This window comes from Larus michahellis, chromosome 4 (assembly GCF_964199755.1).
Source record: "Larus michahellis chromosome 4, bLarMic1.1, whole genome shotgun sequence".
Lineage (NCBI taxonomy): Eukaryota > Metazoa > Chordata > Aves > Charadriiformes > Laridae > Larus > Larus michahellis.
In genome coordinates, this window is record NC_133899.1 from 91,686,444 (window position 1) to 91,708,772 (window position 22,329).

Genomic DNA, 22,329 nt, shown 5'->3' on the forward strand with positions numbered 1-22,329 from the left:
CTTGGTCCATGTGGTCTTTTCATCTGTCTAGGCTTCTCTTTGGTTCTTCTGTGACAGCCAAAAACTGAAATATCACTGATTTGTAGATTTTTATTTTTTAATGGCATATTTTGAAAATAAACCATGAGACGTTTTCTATTTGAGTGAGGAAGAGAACTGAAATCTCATATTGAGGAGGGAACTTAGGAATTTAGTTTTATGAAGACCACAGCTTGACTACCACACTTCATAAAGATAAAATCTTTTTTGGTTGGAGAAATACCAGAACTATTTGTTACCATCACTTCTGTCTTCTGCTTCTACAAATCATCTAAGAATGATGAATTTTGTAGATCATCCAGTGTATACGTGTATCTCAGCTATATTACAAACAGAAATCCTTAAGGGGAAAAAAAAGCACATACAGTTCATGTTCCTTGCTTTTCAAAGAAAAGTAGGACCTTACCTTATCTTTGGCTCAATTGTTCTTACCAAGAACATATCCATTATTAATTTTGTCACAGCAGGAGTGTAAATGTCTCAGCTGTTTGTTTTTTTTTTTTTTTTTTTTTTTTTTCCCCTGTGCTGACTCAGTAATTTCTCAGTACTGCAAAGTTGGGTTAAGGAGTTTGGATTGCTTTGGTGCAAATCAGAATATTAGATTTAAGAAAATAGCAAATGATACAGATTTCTGGAAAAGGGAACATTATGGTCTGTGTAGCATTTTGATTTTTGGCTCTGACTGAAGGTAACAGTGCATCAATTCTCACACATTTCTCTCTTGAGCAGTTTTGAGTTGCCAGATTACTCTTCTCCCCCATTCCCCTGGCCTGCCAGTTAGTTTTTGCCAGAAACTGGCTAAAGCCAAACATTAAACTAGTATGTAATGCATGTGAGCATATATAGGCATATGCTTTAGCATATTTATCTAAAAAATTAGAGGCCCTAAAGACATACACGAGTCTTCTCAGTATTTTGGCCAGTGAAAATCAAAATTTGACTTACATTGTTACAGGCAGTCCCATTCAGGGATGCTGTGTCTCGCTTAGGAACTGAAAATGTGGGAACTTTTTTGTTGGAAGTATGTATTTTGTTCTATTTGTGATGGTTTACTTTTGTGTTTTCTTTTTTTAAGGATGCGGTGTCAAAATACCAGGAAGTGACAAATAATCTGGAATTTGCTAAAGAACTGCAGAGGAGTTTTATGGCTCTGAGCCAAGACGTAAGTAAAGAGCAAGTGGTGCAATGTGGGCTATTGACTGCAATACCAAACACTTAGGCTTTGAACTGTCTTTAGGTAATACTAGATGCAGTGGTCGCCTCTATTTACAGAGATGAAATGCTCATGATGTCTTGTATGTTTGTCTCTTTTGCTCTGTGTACTAGTTCGTGTCAGGTTTTCTGAAGACTATATCTAAAATATTTTTCTGATGGACTGCATAAATGTATGGGAACAAAAATAATGTAACTTTCTGACAAAACACAACTGTTGAAAACAGTGTGATGGCAAAACAGGCCTGTCATGCAACGTTATAATCAGCCACTTACTGCCAATAGTAAAACTTTCTTAAAGGAAAATGGAGATTTCAGTCTTGCTTCTTTGGCAAGTGGCTGAGGGTTTTCAGTTCTTAGTATTGCTATAGGATATCAAGTCTCAGCAACTGAAAACATCGTGGTTCATTTTTCCAGATTCTTTCTGTCTTTTTAATTGCAAATACAGTCTGAAACTGCAGTATGGGACAAGAATAATACTATTTTCATAAAGGATATGTTAACTAAATACTAGTAATACCAGGTAATCTTTTGGGTTGGTGTTTTATCAAGAATGTAAAATAACAGTGGAATCAAGAATAAGTTCTAAAACTGTAATAGACAGTTCCGCTTATATAAGCAGCTTTGCTTTGTTTCTTGTGCCAAGAGCTGCAAACAAAAAGATGCACTTTAGACCTCTGCAGTATCATTGCAAGGAAGAATTAATTCTGGGGCAAACTGAAAGCGTAACCCATTCTACAGGACTGGAAGATTGTAAATGCAGTAATAAAGTTAGAGTTAATGAGTTTGGAAAGAGTAGCAACATTGGTAGAGTTCATTGTGTAGTTGATGTTAGTGCAGCAGACTGGTCTAAATAGTGTATTAAGTTTGTGAACAGACTATGTGATAATTTGAAGGGCATCAGCATCCTCACATTATAAACTGCTTTTCACATTCTGTGTGGCTGTAAGTTTCTAGGCTTCTAAGCCAAGGTATTCCTTTGCTTTTCTTGCATCAGATTCCATGTATGTTTATGGAATATTAGTAATGAAGAACTTTCTTTGAACGAGTTTGTCCTGAAATATTTCCCCAGTCAGCTGACTGCCAAAAGAATCGAGTGAATCCAGGAGTGACAAATTGGTGCTCTGCTTTCAAACTTGGTAGCAATTTTTTGTGACTGGAGTTAGTAATCACACAGTTATGTTAAGATATGTCTTTGATTTAAAAAAAAAAAAAATAATTTAGATGCTTCAGATGGAGAAAGTTGCTGTAACACATTAATTTTTTTGGAAAAAATGATTAAGGATTTGTATAGTTAGAAAGTGAGCAAGCTGAATTTTGGATGCTAGATGCTTGGATTAAAAATAAGAATGGAAGAAACATCCTGTAGGTTTAGACCAGCATTATGACAGCAGTTGTAGAAGGCCCTGTGTAGAGTACAAGGCTGATGATTATCTGTCATCCATTCCCCCTCAAACATACTGTCTATCTCCCCAGCCTTTCATTGCAAAATATTCTGTGAGTTCTCTTCCAGGGTGTGTAAGAAACAAGAGTACTTTTGTTTTGGTTATCTGTTTTAAGCTGATTTCCTACTAGTTTCAATGAATGCCTCCTGCTATCACAGGATATGGTGAATAACCACTCTGTTCATGTTATCTGCTGGCCTTTGTGGCCTTTATGAAAGGCCACCCTTACTGGATATCCCTTACTCCTCCAAACTGAAGAACCCAAGTCTTAGGCTCTGCTCGGAAGGCAACTGTTCTATCCCCTTAATCATATGATTTGCCCTCCTCTGTAGACCTTTTCTAATTGCTGTAAGTCCCCTTTGAATTATGGAAGCCAGGAGTTGTAAAGAGCCATAATGTTTAAAAGGTAGTTAATTTTTTACGTTTATGCACTTTCACCTAGATCAAAATCACTTTAAGAGTTTACACAATAATTCATAAAGGAAGCAGATAATAGCAAGCTGACCGTATTCGAAATGGCACATTTGTGTCTGAAGCTTTAGACATAGTAACTGTAGCTACTTAACTGCTTGTAAGTCATGAAGTACAGGCTTCAAATAAGAACATGATTTGTGGTATTGATTTTAAAGTTTGTCTTACTTTGCAGGGTTTTGACTGCGTATTCTTCAAATTTCATGGGTTATTCTGCTGTAATAGTAGATTGATAAGTGACAGTTCAACACCAACATCCATCTCATCAATAAAAGACATTTCAAATCTATCTTTTTTCCCCTGAGTTCACTACAGAATCTAAGTTCAAGCAATTTAAAATTTCTTTTCATTTTAAACAGATCCAGAAAACAATTAAAAAGACAGCTCGCAGGGAGCAACTGATGAGAGAAGAAGCTGAGCAGAAGCGTTTAAAGACTGTGCTAGAGCTACAGTTTATTTTGGACAAGTTAGGTGATGACGAAGTGCGCAACGACTTGAAACAAGGATCAAATGGAGTGCCAGTACTGACAGAGGAGGAACTGACAATGCTGGATGAGTTTTACAAGCTAGTTTACCCCGAACGAGACATGAACATGAGGTAGGCTTGCAGTAAAGTACTTTTCTTTATAATTGTCAGTCAGTTAAGGACATATTTGTACTGTGGTAATTTAAAGGCTTGGTAAGAAATTAACCCTTACTAATTATTTTTTTTAAGGTTGAATGAGCAGTATGAGCAAGCATCTGTTCACCTGTGGGACTTACTGGAAGGGAAGGAGAAACCAGTTTGTGGAACAACCTGTAAGTATAGTCTCTGTATTAAGAGATAGTGCACTGAACTTGCTTGAACTAAAATACAGTGTCTGATAGAAGAGAACTTTGGCAGTTAATTAACTTTCTGAGTTTTTAGAGCAGGTACTTTTTTTCAGACCTTAGCTGTACTGTAACAGTGCCTTACTGAAGTGTGAGCTTACTGTGTGGTGTATTTTTTTTTTTTTTCCTGATGCAGCGTTACTCAGTATTTTAGCTTGGTCTGTTCCTGCTGTTTCAGCAGTATTCTGCTGCTGGTGGTGCTTAGTAGCAATGCTTTGTTTTCTGGAAATGTGTGTGTGAACAAGGAGCTTTGTCAATAATAAGGCCATGCTGCTTTATGTACTAGGTCATGTTTAGCGTGACGTTCTCTTTCCCCTTGTCTCCTGCAAAAAGCATCCTGGTTTTGCCGCATTTGATTGATAAACTCTGTAAATCAGGGTGTGATCATGCAGATGGACTGCTTTCTTGCAGAAATGTGAATTTTCACAAACACATACCTTCTAACGTTACACCTTAAGAAAATGTCTCTGCTAAGCAGTTGTGGTTTTTGTAATTTGGGGAATTTTGAAGTCTCTTAATTGGAAATTAATACAAAAGTTTTAGGCAATAGTATACCTTTTCGTAGGTAAAATGGCTAACAGCTTTCCCCCTCTTAAAAAATTTTCAATTATCCTTATTATATTAGAGTAGTACTGAGCTGTTGAAAGACTTTTTTGTCTTCTGTTCATAGAAAGTGAAATGATAGTATTGCAATAGTTATCTAACCTGCTTTGTTAAGGGGTGATACACAGGAGTTTGTAAGATACTGTGGCCTTAATTGTACGATTTTGCTTGTTAGTGGTAGAATCAGAAACTTCAAATTGTTTATATTGTTGAAATGAAATCTTGTGAGGATGTACCAGGTTGGTATTTTTTTAAATTAATATTTGTTCTGCGAGAACTCAAGTCTGAAGTGATTGTGATGTTAGATCTTTGTGAGAGCTCAAAGGATGGGCCACGTACTTTTTTGAAGAGGTGGAGGAAGGAGGAGGTATGGGGATAGTTTTTGGGAGAGAGCTAATGTACGCTTGGAGACCTAGTCATTTTCTTTCTGGATGAAGTTGTGCTGGATATTGTATCTGGATCTCAGGATGAGCTTTTAGTGATGTCACTGGCAGTCGTTGCTGGTTTGCTTTGTCTTATAATAGGGATGAATGTTATTGTATTTCTGTGCTCGTGTGTGCATATTGATTCATACGGTGATTATGCGTGCCAGACCTGCATTGTGAATCTTCCATTTTGAGTCTGTTTTGGTTTTTGTTGGCCAAGACAGTCAGAAATGCTGCCGTGCCAATGTGGCTGATTTGTTTTGTGTTAAGACACCGCAGCATTCATCTGAGGCACTGAGTACAGGCTTGTGCTTGTTTCGCTTACAAAGGCTGTTCTGAGCCACTTCACCTGGGGGAAAGAACCTTCTTGAATTACCTGTATAAATGTGTTTGTACTCACAGTAGTTTCATAAGAAATTGCCATACAGTGAGGATTTTCTTTAACTGGGAAATTACAAATAAATCAGTTACAGTTAAAACTTTAGCGAGCGTCTAAGACTTTCCAAACTGAAAACTAAGCAATTGGGTATTTTTGAAATAACAGGAATAAAAGTATGGTAATTAAATTCATAAACTTTACCTCACTTTGAAGTTTCACAAATCTTCTGAAGAGTATTACATTCTCCTAAGATTCTCCTTACCCTTCAGATTTTTCTGAACATAAGTGGATTATTTATTGATTTATTTAATATTATCTAGTAAGACAGAAGAAATCCTGTAACAGTAGTGTCCATGGACTAGCTTGGGCCAGCAACATCTTCCTAGCAAAAGGCTAATAAAATTTATGTGGGATCTTTGGGAAGGAAGGAAAAGATTATTAGGATTGAATTACTGTTAATCTTTAACTTCTTCCGTTTTCCTAGATAAAGCACTAAAGGAGATTGTTGAACGTATTCTTCAAACTAGTTACTTCGATAGCACCCATAACCATCAGAATGGATTATGTGAGGAAGAAGAGGCAGCACCCGCACCTGCAGTAGAAGACACTGTAGCAGAAGCTGGTAAGAGTATGAAGATCCCCTGTGACTGGCATGTTTGTTAGTGTTGTACTGTCTTGTCTCTTTGGATTCATCGGAATGATTAAATTACAAATGCAGTTTTAAGCGCAAAAACCACTTGTCTCTGAATTCTTTAGGTGTGCTGGTGTTTCGAGTAGAAATGTAATTTCTTGATAATTGGTTATACCTCTGGTCAGGCAACATATATAGGGGCAGTCAGACATTCATTGAGCCCTGCTCTGAGCCATGGGGAGGGAGAGGCAGAGCTGTTTTCCAGGAAGCGTTCTGTAAGGCTGACTCTTGCCAGCTACTTTTGAGAGACCGTGATCCTTTCTAAACATCACATCATAAATTTCTTCCATCATGTGCAAGGAAAGACTTAACTGTTCTGCTGCGGAGCATCAGCTGAATGAACGAACAAAGTCGCTTAGTAGTACTTGGTTTTGAACGCATCTTCCAGCATTTGTTTGTCTGGTATGTCACTTGCTGAAATAAGAACCCAGGCTAACAATGAAATTATTTAGAAGCAGGTTTATGCAAATGAAAATCATCTTTTTCCGATTTTGTTTTTCCTGCAGAACTTCTCATTATGATTTATAAACACAATTTTGTTTGTCTGTAGTATTAAAATGATAGAAGATTAAAGTTCTGGTTGCCTGAGGCTTTTCCACTTTTCAGTCTTTCCGCCAGTTTAATCCTTTGTCATAAGGGAAGAGTTTTTGAAGCAAGGAGTGTGCTTATATACTTAAGAAACTGAGAATGTGGTACCAACCTTGAAGAAAAGATTCATGATGTTTTTTCCCTTTTGAATATGTTGTGGAAAAAATTGAAATTTAGGGTAATTAAACATAACTCTTCAAAGCAAGAATTTAATATGAAATTTTTTTAAAAATTTTATTTCAAAACTCTGAAAATCCTTGTTATTCCTTAATTCTCTGTAATATCCCATTGTTACTATTTTCTTAATTCTGAGACGTGAGTTTCTTCATCTACCTTGTAGCATTGGGTTTGTTTCTGCACCCAGCAGATACTTAACTGTACAAGTCAGCAATATTGAGGCTCGAATTTCAGATCTAATCAAATTCCCATCCCCTTGAAGATGTCTGAGAAGGCGACACATGCCCTAACAAGTAGCAAGCTTCTAATATTAGGTATTAATGTCACTCAGGAGTAAAAGCCTGTCTGTTCATTCTTATACCTAGCTGTACTTCCTGTGTAGTAGTAGTCTATAACACGTTTTTAAAGTAAACGTTTTTGATAAATAACGACCGCAAACATGCATCACACTTCTTGAAAATTCCACGGTTTTAGGAGGGGATTTTTTCATCTAACTTTGTATCTTCCAGGTCTGTAACATGATGTTTGGTTTGCTTTGTTTTTTTCACATAAATGATATATTTTTCTTACAGAACCTGATCCAGCGGAAGAATTTACTGAACCAACTGAAGTTGAATCAACTGAGGTATTATTCACTGGAAAGATTGTCATTTTGTATAGCTTTAATGCCACTTACTTTTACTTTCATACCCTTTCTTATTTTTATTTTAGTATGTAAACAGACAATTCATGGCAGAGACTCAGTTCAGCAGTAGTGAGAAGGAACAGGTAGATGAGTGGACAGTTGAAACGGTTGAGGTAAGATCTTGTGTATTGCAGGTAAAATTGCAATCCCTGTTTCCGCTGACTCACAGCTCATAGGTTTTAGTATTGCATCCCTTCTCCCCCAATATATATAAAAATACATATATTTAAGTAGGTTTGGACTCACTACTCAGTCTTCAATTATATATTTAGCTCAGGAGTATCTAAAATAGAAGCTGCGCAGTCTGGCTAAGTTTGTGGAGAACTTGCTTTGTTCAGTAGTGGCTTGCTTGGGAAAATGGGACTTAAGTCTTAGGCTGAAAGAGGCTTCTTTGTGAAGGCTTTTTTTTTTTTTTTAAGAGGACTTTGCTGCAAATGTAGAACTTAAGTTTATCTACACAGCTGCTGACAGCATGGCTAGTTCTGCGTTTCGTTGCGTGGTTCCATGGAGAGGGAGCTGAAAATTAGTATCTCAACTAATATCTACTCCAAATTGCACATGCACATAATTTGATGTTAAAATACACCTGCCTGTACGTCTCTGCTTTCAAGAGCTATAGTTCTTCAAGTGTTTAACTTGTTACTTCTTTGCAGTTGAGTGGCTGTTTGCTTGTGATGTTTGTGGTACGTTGCTGTTGGGATCTGTTCCCAGTTTAGCAATTTAGACTCTAGGCTTAACTACATGTACAAGTCCATTTTATTATACTTTAAATTGTGTTCTGCACGTACGGGAAAGGACAAGTCGCATGGAGTCATTCAGATGTTTGATATGTTGGAACTTGGGTTCTATCCCATCTGTTAGGAACAGGTATGAGCAGCATCTTCTAGCAGCTTCATTTTTGATTCGCTTTAGCCTTCTGTAGCAGAAAATTACAGATGGTCAGTCTTTTAGACTCTCTTCCTTGATGTCTTCAGGCTCTTTTAAGTGTGGGAGTGCAGTAAATGTTCATCGTGTATTCAACTGGTGAAAAAGAGAGGAGCCATTTTGATATGATTATCTAATTTGCCCAATTTTTACGTTCAGTCCAGCTGAAATTTGTGTCTTAACGGTGTTGAAGACCACTAAGAGATATAATAATACTTAGGGTGGGTGTGAGGCTCCTATAACTCACGAGACAACTTTTCCCATGTACAGGAATGATTTTGGTAGTACCTTGTCATAGTATTCCATTCTCATTTAAAAAACCTTAAAATATCATTGCTATCAAATGCAATCTAAGAAATCTCTTAAAAAAAAAAAACCAACAACAACAACAACAAAAAAAAACAAACCAAAAAAACCCCTAAGAAACCTCCAAAACCACACAGATTAAAGTCATGCTTGATTGGGATATTCTTACAAGGCACAGTATTTTAAATTTAATTCTTGATTGGCATCTTGAAATTTACCCAAAGTAAATCTGTGTTTATACCAAGAGTCCAGAGTAGCCTAGAGGTTCAGTTCTCTGCGGTTTTTAATGTAAGTAATGTGGATGAAGACATGAGAGTATAGGAAATGGCCTTAATGATTGAAGCCTGGTGTGCTTCCCTCTGCTCTTAAACTGTAAGACTGTATTGCACAGTTGAAAACTCACATGCTTCTTCATGGGAATAATAATAATATGCAGTAACTGTACTGGTATGGTAAAACAATTCAGGTTGTAGTTTTGTATCAGACGAATTTCAGAAACTCCTGATTTTCCACACATCTCTACTAGTCAGCTAAATCCGCATTATATCAGCTTTGTTTTTGTAAACCAATACAAATTATATATACTTTGGTCTCAGTTTTTTGGACTATGTACAGATAAGCAATTTGAAGACTGCATCTTCATAATTAAGAACCTTATTTTCTCAGATTTAGCACAAAAAGGGGAAACAGAGAATAACGGTCTTTGAAATTATTCTTGCTGGCACCAAAAGCCCATTTCTCGTGGGAATGCAACTGAGTTATCCTTAGGGAATGTGATGATACATGTGGGCACAAAGGCTCTATACAGCTCAAGGTAGTTGTGGCATTAGCAGCGTGAGAGCTGCAAATGACAGCTGTTCTTTTTGGAAGCTGGTGGTATTCTGAAAGAGAATATTTATGCAGAAGAATTTCCCTAATTGTTTATGAAGAGGAAGGATATCACAAACTCCTCTCTTTTTCAGTAATGGTTGAGTAGATGTGATACATTCAAGATTTGTGGGTATGGTATGTTTATAGTTTGAGAAATGATGGTGTCTCACAATGACATTTCTTTAAACTGAAGAATTTGCTTGTGAATTCTCAGAATTGTATTTGCATTTCGATTATATGATGTTTTAATTTTGGTGAAGATGTCTTTTATTGATAATAGTGGAGATTTTGTTTGTGGGGTCATTTTTTTGTTGTTGTTGATCTGGGTTTGGGTGGCTTCTGCTTGTTGTTGAGGTTTGTTTGTTTGATTTTATTTTTTTTAACTGCTTCCTTTGTAATAAGTGCCTGAAACTGAACCTGCTTGTATAGACAGTTCTCTGTCTTAGATTATGGAACTTTGGTTGGATGAATGTGTGCGTATTTTTTGTAGAACTGGAAAATCTGTTCTGTGACTGCCAGACTGACAACATTCTGGTTGGTTTGTGGTCTCACTTCTTCTTTCCTCCTCCTTTGCCCCCTGGCCTTCTCAACCCTGTTGTTCTCTGACTGTGTCTGGGCAGAGGTCGAGTGGCAGGAGGCAGGGTGGCAGAAGGGGAGCGTGCAATTTCTGCTATTCTGCAGAAAAAGAAAGAATTCCACCTTGCTGCTATGCCCCCAAGACGAATGGAGATGTAGTTGGGTAATAATTTGCTTTCTGAATAATGATTCTTATATTTAAGTAGTCTCTGTACCTTTTTCGTGCAGCAGGCTGTTAGCTGTTAACTTTAGAACTAGAGCCTGTTCATTGGAAACTTAATATGCAGAACTTGAACATATTTTATTTTTTTAGTAGTTTCATGCTGCTATGATTATAATAGGTCTAAGTACCTGGTAGTGATAATAAGAGGAAAGGAATAGGCCCCAAGCAGTTCCTTTTGGCACTAAAAAAAAAAAAAAGAGGTTTGAAAAAGATAACGTAAAATGCTAAGCACCATCTGAAGTTAGTACTGTACTATTTGTGAAAAAGGAAAACGTTTGATAAAATTTTGTCCCTGTTCTGTGTTCTTGCTTATTCCGTCAGCTTGTTTTTTCTTGAAGATACTGAATTGTTGAGAATGGCTTGGACTTCCTAAGTTGAGCAATAGTACTCAAATAATTGAGAACATTTTTGATAATGATTGTGCAGGAGACGAGTAGCTGCTGGTTTTACCTCTCAGGTTTCACCTAGTCATCCGGCTTGCCTTTTTTCTTTACTTTCATTTTACAGCTTTGTAATGTGCGAGAGCTCCGTATATGCGCTCCTGATGACATTTTCAAAAAGATGTTTTTTCCACTCAGAAGGAATTCACTCTTAATTTGGAAACAGGCCATAATTTGGAGTTTGTGGACTGTGTAATACAGCAGAGCAGTTGTGGTGGTTTGCCAGTGTGGACAGCCTTAGAGCGTACTCCCATGGGAGTTGTCACATTACTTCCCCTTGGATTGCTCATAGTGGAGATCTGGATCTGAAGGGAATCTTGAAGAGGAATGTAGGTAGTGATCGGCTTTTAGTTTTGTTTAGAGATTTTAATTTTTTAAAATATTATTTAATTTTCTGTTCGAGATGGCTCAGCATTAGGTCAAGGAAAGAGTCATTGGAGTTTGTGAGGCAATTGCATGTGCGGAATGTCATACACAGACAATGTTTGTATATCTGAGGAAAGAGTAGGCATCCTGGGAAGTGCTGTTGGTTTCTTTGAGAAGTTTAAAAAAAATTTAAAGGCTTTGAGGGTGGATAGAGGGAGTTAAAGTTGGAAATTCAGACATATGATTATAGAACTGGTCCAAAAGAGACTGTTTTGGCACTTGTGATGACAGCTGTACAAAACTCTGTTCTGCAGTTTTAATAAGAAACCAGATATTTTATTTAAATATTTTGAACTTTCAGGTGCATTAATTTATAATAATAATTAATAACACTTATATCCTGTGCAACTGTAAGTTTAAGGCTTACATGTTTATCTGGAAGATTATTAATGATGAAAAGCTCCTGGGAATAGAGAAGCGATAGACAAGTTATTGACAGTTATCTTCTCATTAAAGGACAGTTGTTGACGTGAATGCAAATTGAAAATGGCACTTCTGTATTATGGGAGTGGCCTAAAGAGCAAAACCGGTTAGGACCGCGGAAGTGCTACTTTGTGCAGGTCAGGTGTCCTCGTAACAATCTGTTTTCAAGCTCCTTGTTGATGGTTGTTCTTAGATGCTCATGTTCAGCTTTCCTGGTTGCTCTGCTGTCTTTGATAAGGTGGTATTGGAAAGCATGTTGCTGTCTGTACCTTTGTTTATATGCACCGTAGTGGAATATGTCTAGTAAACCTGAGCTTTCTTGCCTGCTGTAAGTTGTGCTTCTGCTTCTGGGCTTCTGGTGTCCCCCCACAGTGCTCTCTGCAATCTTCCCATCCCGCAATGCTGCCTGCTGTTCTCTGAGACCATAAATCAGTTAGCTAGGATAACACTTGAGACCTTGGGTCTAGACATGGCTATGAAAATTTAGACTTTAGAAGTCTTACGAAAGACAAAAATTCTGACTCTACTTACATTACTGAAAAGGTATGAGAGAAGAATTGTTCTTCATGTGTGCTTATTTCTGAAACTTACCTTTCCCTAACTTTCTTTAAATTTGCAAATGTTGATAAATTGCTGTCTCAAATCCTGCTCTAAAAAAATCCCCATAATATTGAACCAATTTTTGTTGGTGCTGTTCTTGATGGGGAATAGAATAGATAGAAAGAAAATAGAGCACAGTCTCTAAACTTTCTCATCCTGTGAAGTGCTCGGGTCAGTACCTGGCCAGCACCAGTACTGGCCTGACTGGGAGGATGTGGTATTTTTCTTCAAGAATATTATAGTAATTGTGACCATAATGAATTAGGCAATAGCCATAAATTTCAAGAAATATTGAGTCACTTCTGTGCGGTGCTATCTTAAGCTGAAATTTCAGTCGGTTGCTTGTTTCTTATTAGGTTGTAAACTCGCTGCAGCAACAGACACAAGCTACATCTCCTCCGGTTCCTGAACCTCACACACTCACTACTGTGGCTCAAGCAGATCCTCTTGTTAGAAGACAGCGAGTACAGGACCTTATGGCGCAGATGCAGGGCCCATATAACTTCATGCAGGTATGATGGAACCCACCATGGTACTGTGAAGCTAGAGTCAAAGAAACACAAAATAACGCTTTTTGGATGTTAGTCACGATTTAGAGAGTCTGCTGTAATTTATTTGGAAAATACAGTGGTCTTGCAAACAGTATAGTGCTGTGTGGCAAGATCTCATCCAAAGTCAAAGTACAATGAGAATGTTATTTAGCTTTTCAGTCCTTGTTTGTACTAAATCCACAGAGAAGGCAGAAGGTTGGGCATCATGGGGTGCCGTAGCGTGTATTCTGTTTAAGTGAGACCAGATGTAAAATATCCCTTCTGTAAGCTAGTTCTAAATTTTGTGTTGTGAAAAAATTATACAACACGTGAAGAGAATATTTTTTTTTAGTTGCTTCTTGAAGGTTCTCTTGAATCTCTAAAGTTAGATCCAACTAGAAATGCATTGGGACATAATGGAATACCTCAGAAAAAGCCTCTCCTCTTCCTCTGCAAAGAAAAGAGTAGACACCTTGGCAACAAATGAGGGATACACTTTTTATGTTCCTTTTTTTGTTTCTCCCTACAAAGTGTTAATTTAGGATAAAGAACAAAGAGTAGATCACTGCCTATTCTATCAGGCTATTGAAATCTCCCTCCAGTTATCTTTTTGTCACATAAGCTGTAATTTGTGTACATGGACTGAATTTTTATTGTGATAAATACATTTTGGAATTTTTAGCATCTTCATTGACTTAAACTGTGTGGTAAAACCAGAAATTGTGTAACTGGACTAAGCTTTCTTTATTGTAACCTGGTAATTTCTGCACTCTGAATGTTAATATTTTTAAAATGCAGTAAGTTGGATTTGCTCTTATTTTTATTTTTTTCCCAGGACTCTATGCTGGAGTTTGAGAACCAAACACTCGATCCTGCCATTGTGTCTGCGCAGCCCATGAATCCAGCACAGAATTTGGACATGCCACAAATGGTTTGCCCTCCAGGTTTGTAATGGTAAATCCTAAACATAAATATTGGGAAAGTCTGCAAGTCATCTGTTAGAAATGCTTCAGTTACTGCTACATAGTAAAGAGATCATCACAAGTAATAATACCGCCCAGTTAAAGTGTGTTTTTCTCAGAAATGTGATTGTACTTTTGAAGCATACTGTTTGTAGACTTCAGATGCTCACTTGCTTCTACATTTTGCTTGCAAGTGTGGAACGTTTTAAACTTTTTTTTAAATGAACAAAATAGTTTTGCTTAGCCTTTTGGAAATCGCTGGATTATTTTGGACAACTAGAAAAAAAACGTACTTTGCATGGAAATAGTAATTGGTATTTTGAGTGTAGCTTTGCCATGCCAAAGGCATAATCATCTTCATGATGATGAGCTCTCAAATAACTGAGTTGGATAAGATGGTGATGCTGTTCTGTGAAAGGTTTGATTGTACAATGTAGTAACTGAAATTATTTTACTTCAGTTCATGCTGAGTCAAGACTTGCCCAGCCTAATCAAGTTCCTGTGCAACCAGAAGCTACACAGGTAATGTATTTAGTAAATTGTATTTGGGATTTTAAATTATTTTAGTTTTGATGTTATAAGATGACTTCATTCCTAACTATATGACGAACTCAAAGAAAAAGCTGAAGCACTCATTTTGGGAAATTTGTTATGTCCATTATCTCTTCAGCATTATCACTTAGAAGCATTACTACATAGAGCTTTTATGCTATTCAGACATTGCATATCTTCTGTAATGGAATCTTATCAGGTATTACCCTGTTTGGAAAACTCCTGGGTTCAAGGTTGAAGTAGGAGTTTATTGAGGAAACTGCATTTCTAATGAGAGGCCTAACTGAAGGGCACAAGCCCAGAAGCAGTTGCAGTTTGCAGTGCTCGTTGTGATGGCCCAATACGGACTTCTCCCCGTTCTTTCAATCTGTGGAGCTCACCTCAGTCTTCAAATTCGGTGTGTGGATGTGATTTTTCATTTCACAAATAGAGTTCCAGGTGCCTGTGTGTTAGACTGCCATCATTTAAAATCTGTATCCCGTGTGACAGTGGTGAATTTTAAGTGGTTTTTTTTCATGATTCAGAGGAAGTACTTTGTTTGGAATGCTGCCTGTTAGTGCTACTCTAATATAGCAGTTTAACTTGAGGTTTCTCTGTGCATTCTGTTCAAGATGGACTAATAAATTGACATGTCACAGAATCACACAGAATCGCAGACTGGTTTGGGTTGGAAGAGACCTTAAATACCATCTAGTTCCAACTGTCCTGCCTTGGGCAGGGATATCTCCCACTAAATGTCAGTCTTTGCCTAGTACTGTTCTCTTTCAGCTTAAGCCATACGTAGTGATATTTCTAATTCAGGTGGAAGCAAGTTGTCCTTCATTTGTGACAGAAATGCCAAACTCAAAAGAACTTGGTTAAAAGGCAGTCTGTATCTGTTGAAGTGGGCATCAGACCACAAATAAATTTAATGGATTAACTATATAGTTTGTGGTGCTGTTTTTGACTTGTTCTGTTAAGGATGAGTCCCAGTTGCTTGCTTGGGTAGTATTTTAATACTGCGAGTTTTAGAGCAGTCAGAATGAGTTTGAATGCTGTTTTCAGCTATTTAGCTTTCCTGAAATTCCTGTTTAAGTAGGATTTCTTATGCGTGCTTCTGCAATGTATAAATGGTCTATTCACCTTTTCAGTAAGATGTGCCAGTTTCTTACCGAATTGTCTCGTGATTAAAGAATTTCCTGAATAGGAAAATTAAGCACGTGTGTCATCTCTGAAGGAATCTGCTGGTCTCAAGTTATGAATCTGATCCCTGTAGGTGTTTGAAAACAAAAAGAAAAGCCTGGATAGATTGTGTGTCTCAGACTGATGGTAGTATAAATTGCTTGATCTTGTCCAGATTAGATCTGCAAGATTTAAGTCACTTATTTCTATGTAACAGGAATGGGGGTCTTTTCCTGAGTTTCCTCTTTATGTAACTGCTGAAGTGCTAGTACTCTCAGGAGTTCTGTTGTTTTGTAGGTGTAGAATAATTTTTTTGTCAGAGTTCTTTCTGCACTAGCTTTTACTTTATGGTTAAATGATGTCTGTGACTTTACCCCAATGGATTTTTCTCTTCTTATTTTCCTTTCCTCTGCCACTCCTGCCAATGATTCCCTTGGGGATCTTGCAAGCAGTAGCTAAGCTTCCTTTTGAAAGTTCAACAAAGCAATGTGAACACACCCATCAGTTGTTATCGGTTGCCTCTTAACGTCTCCAGTGGCCTTAAATGCAAAGTCCTCTGCTTTGTTGGCCAGTTTTCACTGGTCTCTGTGTAAGGGAGCAGAGGCTGTAAAATGAGCAACTTTAGTCCATTGGAAACATTCTCTATTTCTGTATGAGCTTGGAGTTTCTCTCATTTAAACTTCTGTATATATCTCTGTCTCAGTTTCTTTCCCCAGCTTTATTGTAATGGTAGCTGGGGTTGCATAAGGAAATGAGGAGGAGGATGTGGATGTTCTGCAGTAAAAGCAAATACACGTCCAACTGATTGAGAAATATCCACAGACTACAATCTGGTGGGGGGTGGTTGGTGTGACACGTTAGAGTATATGACAAGATGAGGTGCTTGAACATCTACTTGTTAAAGTACTTAATTTTTAAGGTTTGTAAAGATTTGCAGGAAATACGTACTTTTACTAGAGAGTAACATTCATTCCAGAGTTCTGTGATACTTTTCCTGAAACTGTGTGTGAGCATCAGCTGACTTCTGGGGCGCTTTGGGGTTTATTTTGTCAGGTTCCCTTGGTTTCTTCTACAAGTGAGGGATATACAGCCTCCCAACCCATGTATCAGCCTTCTCACACAACAGAGCAACGGCCACAGAAAGAATCAATTGACCAGATTCAGGCAAGTCAGATTTCACAGGGGTGGGAAGGACTCTGCTTGCAGGTGTGATCAAATGTTAGTCCATGTTTCTTTGTACAAAGCTTTGTAATTTTTAGTTACCTACTGGTAGGGCCGCTTCAGTTCTGTTTAATTTCAAAATTTTGAGCCTGTCTGTGACCAGTAAGTCCTTCATAGTAAGACTTTTTGTCTTAAAAGATTGTTTGTTTAGTTAGAAGTAACATGTCAACAACGGCAGCTAGGCATCAGTGTTGTTGGCTTAGGAAATGTGATTTATTTTTTTCCATTGGCTGGCAGTTAGCCCAAAAACTTGCTCATTTCCCCTTCTAGATTTTTCTAGTTGTGTTTCAAGTTAATGAGGGAAAAGACTGCTAGGTTTTTCATCTCCCATTATGCTGTTGTGAATGAGGCTGTTCAGCTGAAGTAGAAAATACTCATTTGTTGAGGTGAACCTGAGGTATTGTCACTTTTTTAAAAAAAAGAAAGTGAAGTTTTTAAGTTAATTTTTTGTATTACTCAAAAGCTGCCAAAATGGTCTTTGTTTTAATTATTAGGCTTCAATGTCACTGAATGCAGACCAGACCCCGTCATCGTCATCACTTCCCACTGCATCCCAGCCGCAGGTGTTCCAGGCTGGATCTAGCAAACCTTTGCATAGCAGCGGAATCAATGTTAATGCAGCTCCATTCCAATCCATGCAAACAGTAAGTAATAAATTAATATTGAATCCCTTTATTTTGGTAGTCATTCCTTGTGTTTTTATGCAAACACTGGAATCAGTCATGGGATTACATAAAGTAGTCTTTGGTTATTCACATTCTCAGACTTGCATACTACTTTACATGATGCGATGAGGAATTGTAAAAAACAAATTGGACCAGAGAGCTATTTTTCTAACATTATAGGTATTCAACATGAATGCACCTGTTCCTCCTGTTAATGAGCCAGAAACCCTTAAGCAGCAAAATCAGTACCAGGCCAGTTACAACCAGAGTTTCTCCAATCAGCCTCACCAAGTAGAACAATCAGATCTTCAGCAAGAACAACTCCAGACAGGTAAACTTATTTGAGCAAAAACTAAAATGGCAATAGCTTGAATAGAGCAGATCATCAGGCTGTGAAGTCCTAGATGATGCAGCAAAGCACGTCACACATTCTGAAATGTTCCTAGTCTTGCCACGCTTTCCCCCTGAACAGTACCTGGTTTTTGTTACTCTGTCTCGGCTGGAATATCTGTCGGGGGTGAAATTCAAAAGATTCAAAAGAAATTCAAAATTCAAAGAATTTTGCTACTTGATTCAGTTTTATATGGGTGTGGTGGGTTGACCCTGGCTGGATGCCAGATGCCCATCAAAGCCCCTCTATCACTCCTGTCCTCAGCTGGACATGGGAGAGAAAACACAGTGAAAGGCTCGTGGGTTGAGATAAGGACAGAGAGACATCACTCACCAATTACAGGCACAGGCAAAACAGACTTGAGTTGGGGAAATCAGTTTAATCTGTTACCAATCAAATCAGAGTAGGATAATGAGAAATAAAACTGAATCTTTAAAACACCTTCGCCCCCCGGCTTAACTTTACTCCTGATTTTCTCAGCCGCCGCCTCCCCCTGAGCAGCGTAGGGCAACGGGGAATGGGGGTTGCAGTCAGTTCAGCACATGTTGTCTCTACTTCCTCCTCATACTCTTCCCCTGCTCCAGCGTGGGATCTTCATGAACTGCTCCAGTGTGGTGGGTACCCCGTGGGGCCACAGGTCCCACCAGGAGCCTGCTCCAGCATGGGCTTCCCACAGGGCCACATTCTCCTTTGGGCATCCGCTTGCTCTGACATGGGATCCTTTGGGGGCTGCAGGTGGATATTGGCTCCACCGTGGACCTCCATGGGCTGCAGGGGGGACAGCCTGCCTCACCATGGGCTGCAGGGGAATCTCTGCTGTGGTGCCTGGAGCACCTTCTTCGCCACCTTCTTCACTGACCTTGGTGTCTGCAGGGCTGTTTCTCTTACATATTTTCACTCCTCTTTGGCTGCAGTTGTGCAGGTTTCCCCCCCCCTCCCCCCCCGCCGCCTTAGTTAAGTTATCCCAGAGGTGCTACCACTGTCACTGATGGCCTTGGCCAGTGGCAGGTCCATCTCGGAGCCGGCTGGCATTGGCTCTATTGGACATGGGGAAAGCTTCTAGCAGCTTCTCACAGAAACCACCCTTGTAGCCCCACCACTCCCCACTACCAAAACCTGCCATGCACACCCAATACAGGTTTGACGGGATTAAGGATTATTCTAAAGATGAAAGCAGGATAGTGGAGTAATTGCTCTCCTGATGTTAAGGTTGGATGATCCTTAAATTTGCTTTTAAAAAAACCCAACAATGTACTATTTGAGATGACATTTTAAAAAGGAAATAGTAAACTACAATTGAGAGCAAATATGGACTGCTTCTCACAGACGATGTAAGGTTCATAAAGATCTAGAATCTTTTGCCGAAATCAGTTAGACATGGTTTGAATACAGCAGGCAGAATGCTTTCCAAGTTAGCAACTTCAAAAAAAAAAAAGTCTGTACAAAGCTGTTGCTCTCCCAGCACACTCCTCACTTTCCACTGAGATAAAATTTGCAGATGCAGAGCAGGATTTTGAGTGAAGGACACAGGACAGAGATGACAAGGGTGAAGTGCTAATAACTGCTGGAGGTGAAGCAGGGGAAAAGAGCCTGATCCTTTTTCTACGAGCTTGAATTTTGTCTTCCTTGCAAGGCGGGATACTGGGGCGGGTAGGTGAGAAGAGGGAGAACCAAGTTTTCCTTGTCTATCTAGATGTTTTTTGAGCCATATACCGCACACGGCAGAAAGACAGTCTGGGGAATGCTGGTGTTGAAGGTGGACCATACAATATGAAATGCTTAGCTTAATATAACAGCTAAGTAAATGTAACTGTTGATAGGCAGAAAATGCAGTGCCCTTAGAACAAAACCTGCACACTAATTAAACAATCAAAAGGATGACCACTTCATGCATTTCACGAGAATCAATGGGAAGTTGAGGAGAAGGGAGGATCTACATATGCAAAAGTTCCACAGCACTCCGTGGCTGGGTGAAGTAGACGTGAAGTTGTGCTCCCTGATGGATGATGGAGAAATCTTCCTGAGGGGCTTTATCACTTAATTTTCTTTGAGATCTTACTTCAGCATTTGTTACCAGGCTAAATTTTAAAGCTGTTTTGCTCTTATGTACAGAATTCCGTCTTTTATTACTCTTACTGTGCGTTTGGTCCTTGGATTGCTTCTGTAATCCACTTCGTTCCTGGTGATTCCTGTGAAGATGTTGTGGCATACCTTACTTCAAAGGTGCAGATAGCCTCAAGCTATCCAGTCAGCTCTTGCCTCTTGATTTACATGTCCTGTATAAAGAAAGGACCCCCCAGCCTGACAGTCAAAACAGCAGCTCTGTTAAAATGTTCCCGTCAATCTCACCTTAGTGAGCACAGCAACACCTAACAGAGGATTTAGTGAAAGCCAAGATTTATTAGTTTCTCTCTGCTAGTTCAGAGAGGAGGAATTATACTGCTTTTTCCAGAGTATGTGTTGCTGATTTTTAAAGGATTTGAAGTAGCACAGGAGAATTGTACCTACATTAGGAACACTTGTTGCTGAGCTTGCACTAGAGACTTCTTGATGCTGACTTAAATCAACTTTCTACCATTTCTGGGTTATTCTAATATTGTGAGATATCTGACTGCTGTACTTTTTACTTAATTCTGCAGATTATTTTTCTTTGAATGGGTGAGCATTTATTGATGTGCTCAATGGTATTTCAAAGCTTTGAATGTTGAGTTGGCAGAGAGTATATATGGGAACATAAATAAAGAAATGCAGACTTTTATACTTTGTTTTTTCTCCCTGCTTTCAATATAGTGGTTGGTACTTACCATGGTTCCCCGGACCAGACCCATCAAGTTGCAGGTAACCACCAGCAACCTCCTCAACAGAATACTGGATTTCCACGTAACAGTCAGCCTTATTATAACAGTCGAGGAGTGTCTCGTGGTGGATCACGTGGGGCTCGTGGCTTAATGAATGGTTACAGGGGACCGGCAAATGGATTTAGAGGTAAACAGCTTTATTAAACACTCTCATTTGACTTTTGCTTACTTTCTGGAAACACCATCTCAAGATACCAAGTATTAAACTGACCTACTGTTGGTTTTATACTGTAGTGGTATCTCTGCAAGATACTTAAACTTGTAGTAAAAATGCCGTTTGCTTTAGCTAACTTAAGCAACTTAAATTTTAGGTGTTTGGCTAGGCTTCCTACTAGGATGTAGACAAAGAAACACTTACTTTCTGTTATGTACTGAAGCCTTAGTGTTAATTTGATTAGGCCTCTACTGCAAGTAAAAGCAAACACAGAAATAGCCAACAGAATTTCACAGCCATCAAGTGAGGGATTCAGATGCCAATTGGTACTTCAGAAATGTTTTTTATTTTGAGTTATGGTAGAAGCAGTGTTTTTTAGAGTTCCATGTTTCATCATATTGAGGATAGACTTGGATAATGTAGAAATAAAAGAACAAAAAAGTCCCAAAGCCATTACTCTGAGAGAATTAACGAGAGCGGAGGAATGATAGTTCTGGATAAACAAGAGAGCATTCACGATTCCTGGAGATGATTATATGTGGCTGTCAATATTAATGAAGAGATCTATGTTAGAATGGGAGAGAGAGACCATTTCCTTGCCAGGTGTTCAGGGTTAGACTAATGGATACAGTACTGTGTGCTGTCACCATGTTCTCTTCCTCTTGTGTGGTTGGAGAGTAGAGGAGAAACCCGTATAACAAAAATACAACTGCTTGTAGTAGGGAACGCAGTGGTCACTACTTGTGTGCTTAAAATTGATCTGGATTCCCAGTGTTGGACCCTTGGGACTGGAACCATCCTTGGACATGGTTCCCAGCACTCAGGAGAGTCTGCTCAGGAGCAGCTTCTTGCTTGAGTTGGCTGTTGTGGCCTTGCAGGTCACCTCTGTTATGTTTAGATCGTAGTATTATCTTTAGCTCTGGATTAAATGTTACGTAAATCAAACTTCAAATTACTAGAGCAGTGCATTGAATTGCTGTCTCCTCAGTTCTTACGAGATCTTCATTCCTATTTCTGGGTGATGGTATTAGCACTGGTGTTGCAAACATTTGCTTGACTTGCAGGTAAACAGTACTTAGTAAAAGGGTTTTTGCCCTCAGGTTTAGGTAAAATGCTGTTACTGCATTTCTTTATATGGTAGCATAAAGTAATAGGCAATCATTTCCAAGTGAAAGACTTGTACCCTGTTCGTACCCTGTTCCTTAGGAGGATATGATGGCTACCGTCCTTCCTTTTCCAACACTCCAAACAGCGGTTACACGCAGCCCCAATTTAATGCTCCTCGGGATTATTCAAACTACCAGCGGGTAAGCTATCATTATGTTGTGACAGTCTAGAAGTAGAAGAAAAAAGTACTTGTCAACAAAAGCACTCAAATCTACTAGTCAAAACTTTTCCGAGGGCTTTTTTTATTGTTAATGAAGACAAAAGTTTCAGGTACTAAATAGATACTTGGAAATAG

General features: G+C 38.7%; 1 protein-coding gene across 8 annotated transcripts in view; it reads left to right on the plus strand.

The window, feature by feature from the left end:
• CAPRIN1 (cell cycle associated protein 1) overlaps nucleotides 1-22,329 on the plus strand; it is a 39,152-nt gene that overhangs the window by 11,835 nt on the left and 4,988 nt on the right. For 2 of the 8 annotated variants that reach the window (XM_074586387.1, XM_074586379.1), the window contains exons 4-17: nucleotides 1,115-1,201; nucleotides 3,527-3,765; nucleotides 3,883-3,965; nucleotides 5,929-6,066; nucleotides 7,473-7,525; nucleotides 7,612-7,698; nucleotides 12,730-12,885; nucleotides 13,739-13,847; nucleotides 14,326-14,387; nucleotides 16,632-16,742; nucleotides 17,294-17,443; nucleotides 17,645-17,795; nucleotides 20,646-20,840; nucleotides 22,074-22,174. In XM_074586387.1, coding sequence (XP_074442488.1) covers nucleotides 1,115-1,201; nucleotides 3,527-3,765; nucleotides 3,883-3,965; nucleotides 5,929-6,066; nucleotides 7,473-7,525; nucleotides 7,612-7,698; nucleotides 12,730-12,885; nucleotides 13,739-13,847; nucleotides 14,326-14,387; nucleotides 16,632-16,742; nucleotides 17,294-17,443; nucleotides 17,645-17,795; nucleotides 20,646-20,840; nucleotides 22,074-22,174 — 1,722 coding nt within the window. The remainder of the gene's footprint in view (nucleotides 1-1,114; nucleotides 1,202-3,526; nucleotides 3,766-3,882; nucleotides 3,966-5,928; nucleotides 6,067-7,472; nucleotides 7,526-7,611; nucleotides 7,699-12,729; nucleotides 12,886-13,738; nucleotides 13,848-14,325; nucleotides 14,388-16,631; nucleotides 16,743-17,293; nucleotides 17,444-17,644; nucleotides 17,796-20,645; nucleotides 20,841-22,073; nucleotides 22,175-22,329) is intronic. The other 6 variants (XM_074586381.1, XM_074586384.1, XM_074586380.1 and 3 more) reach the window with 3 other exon arrangements.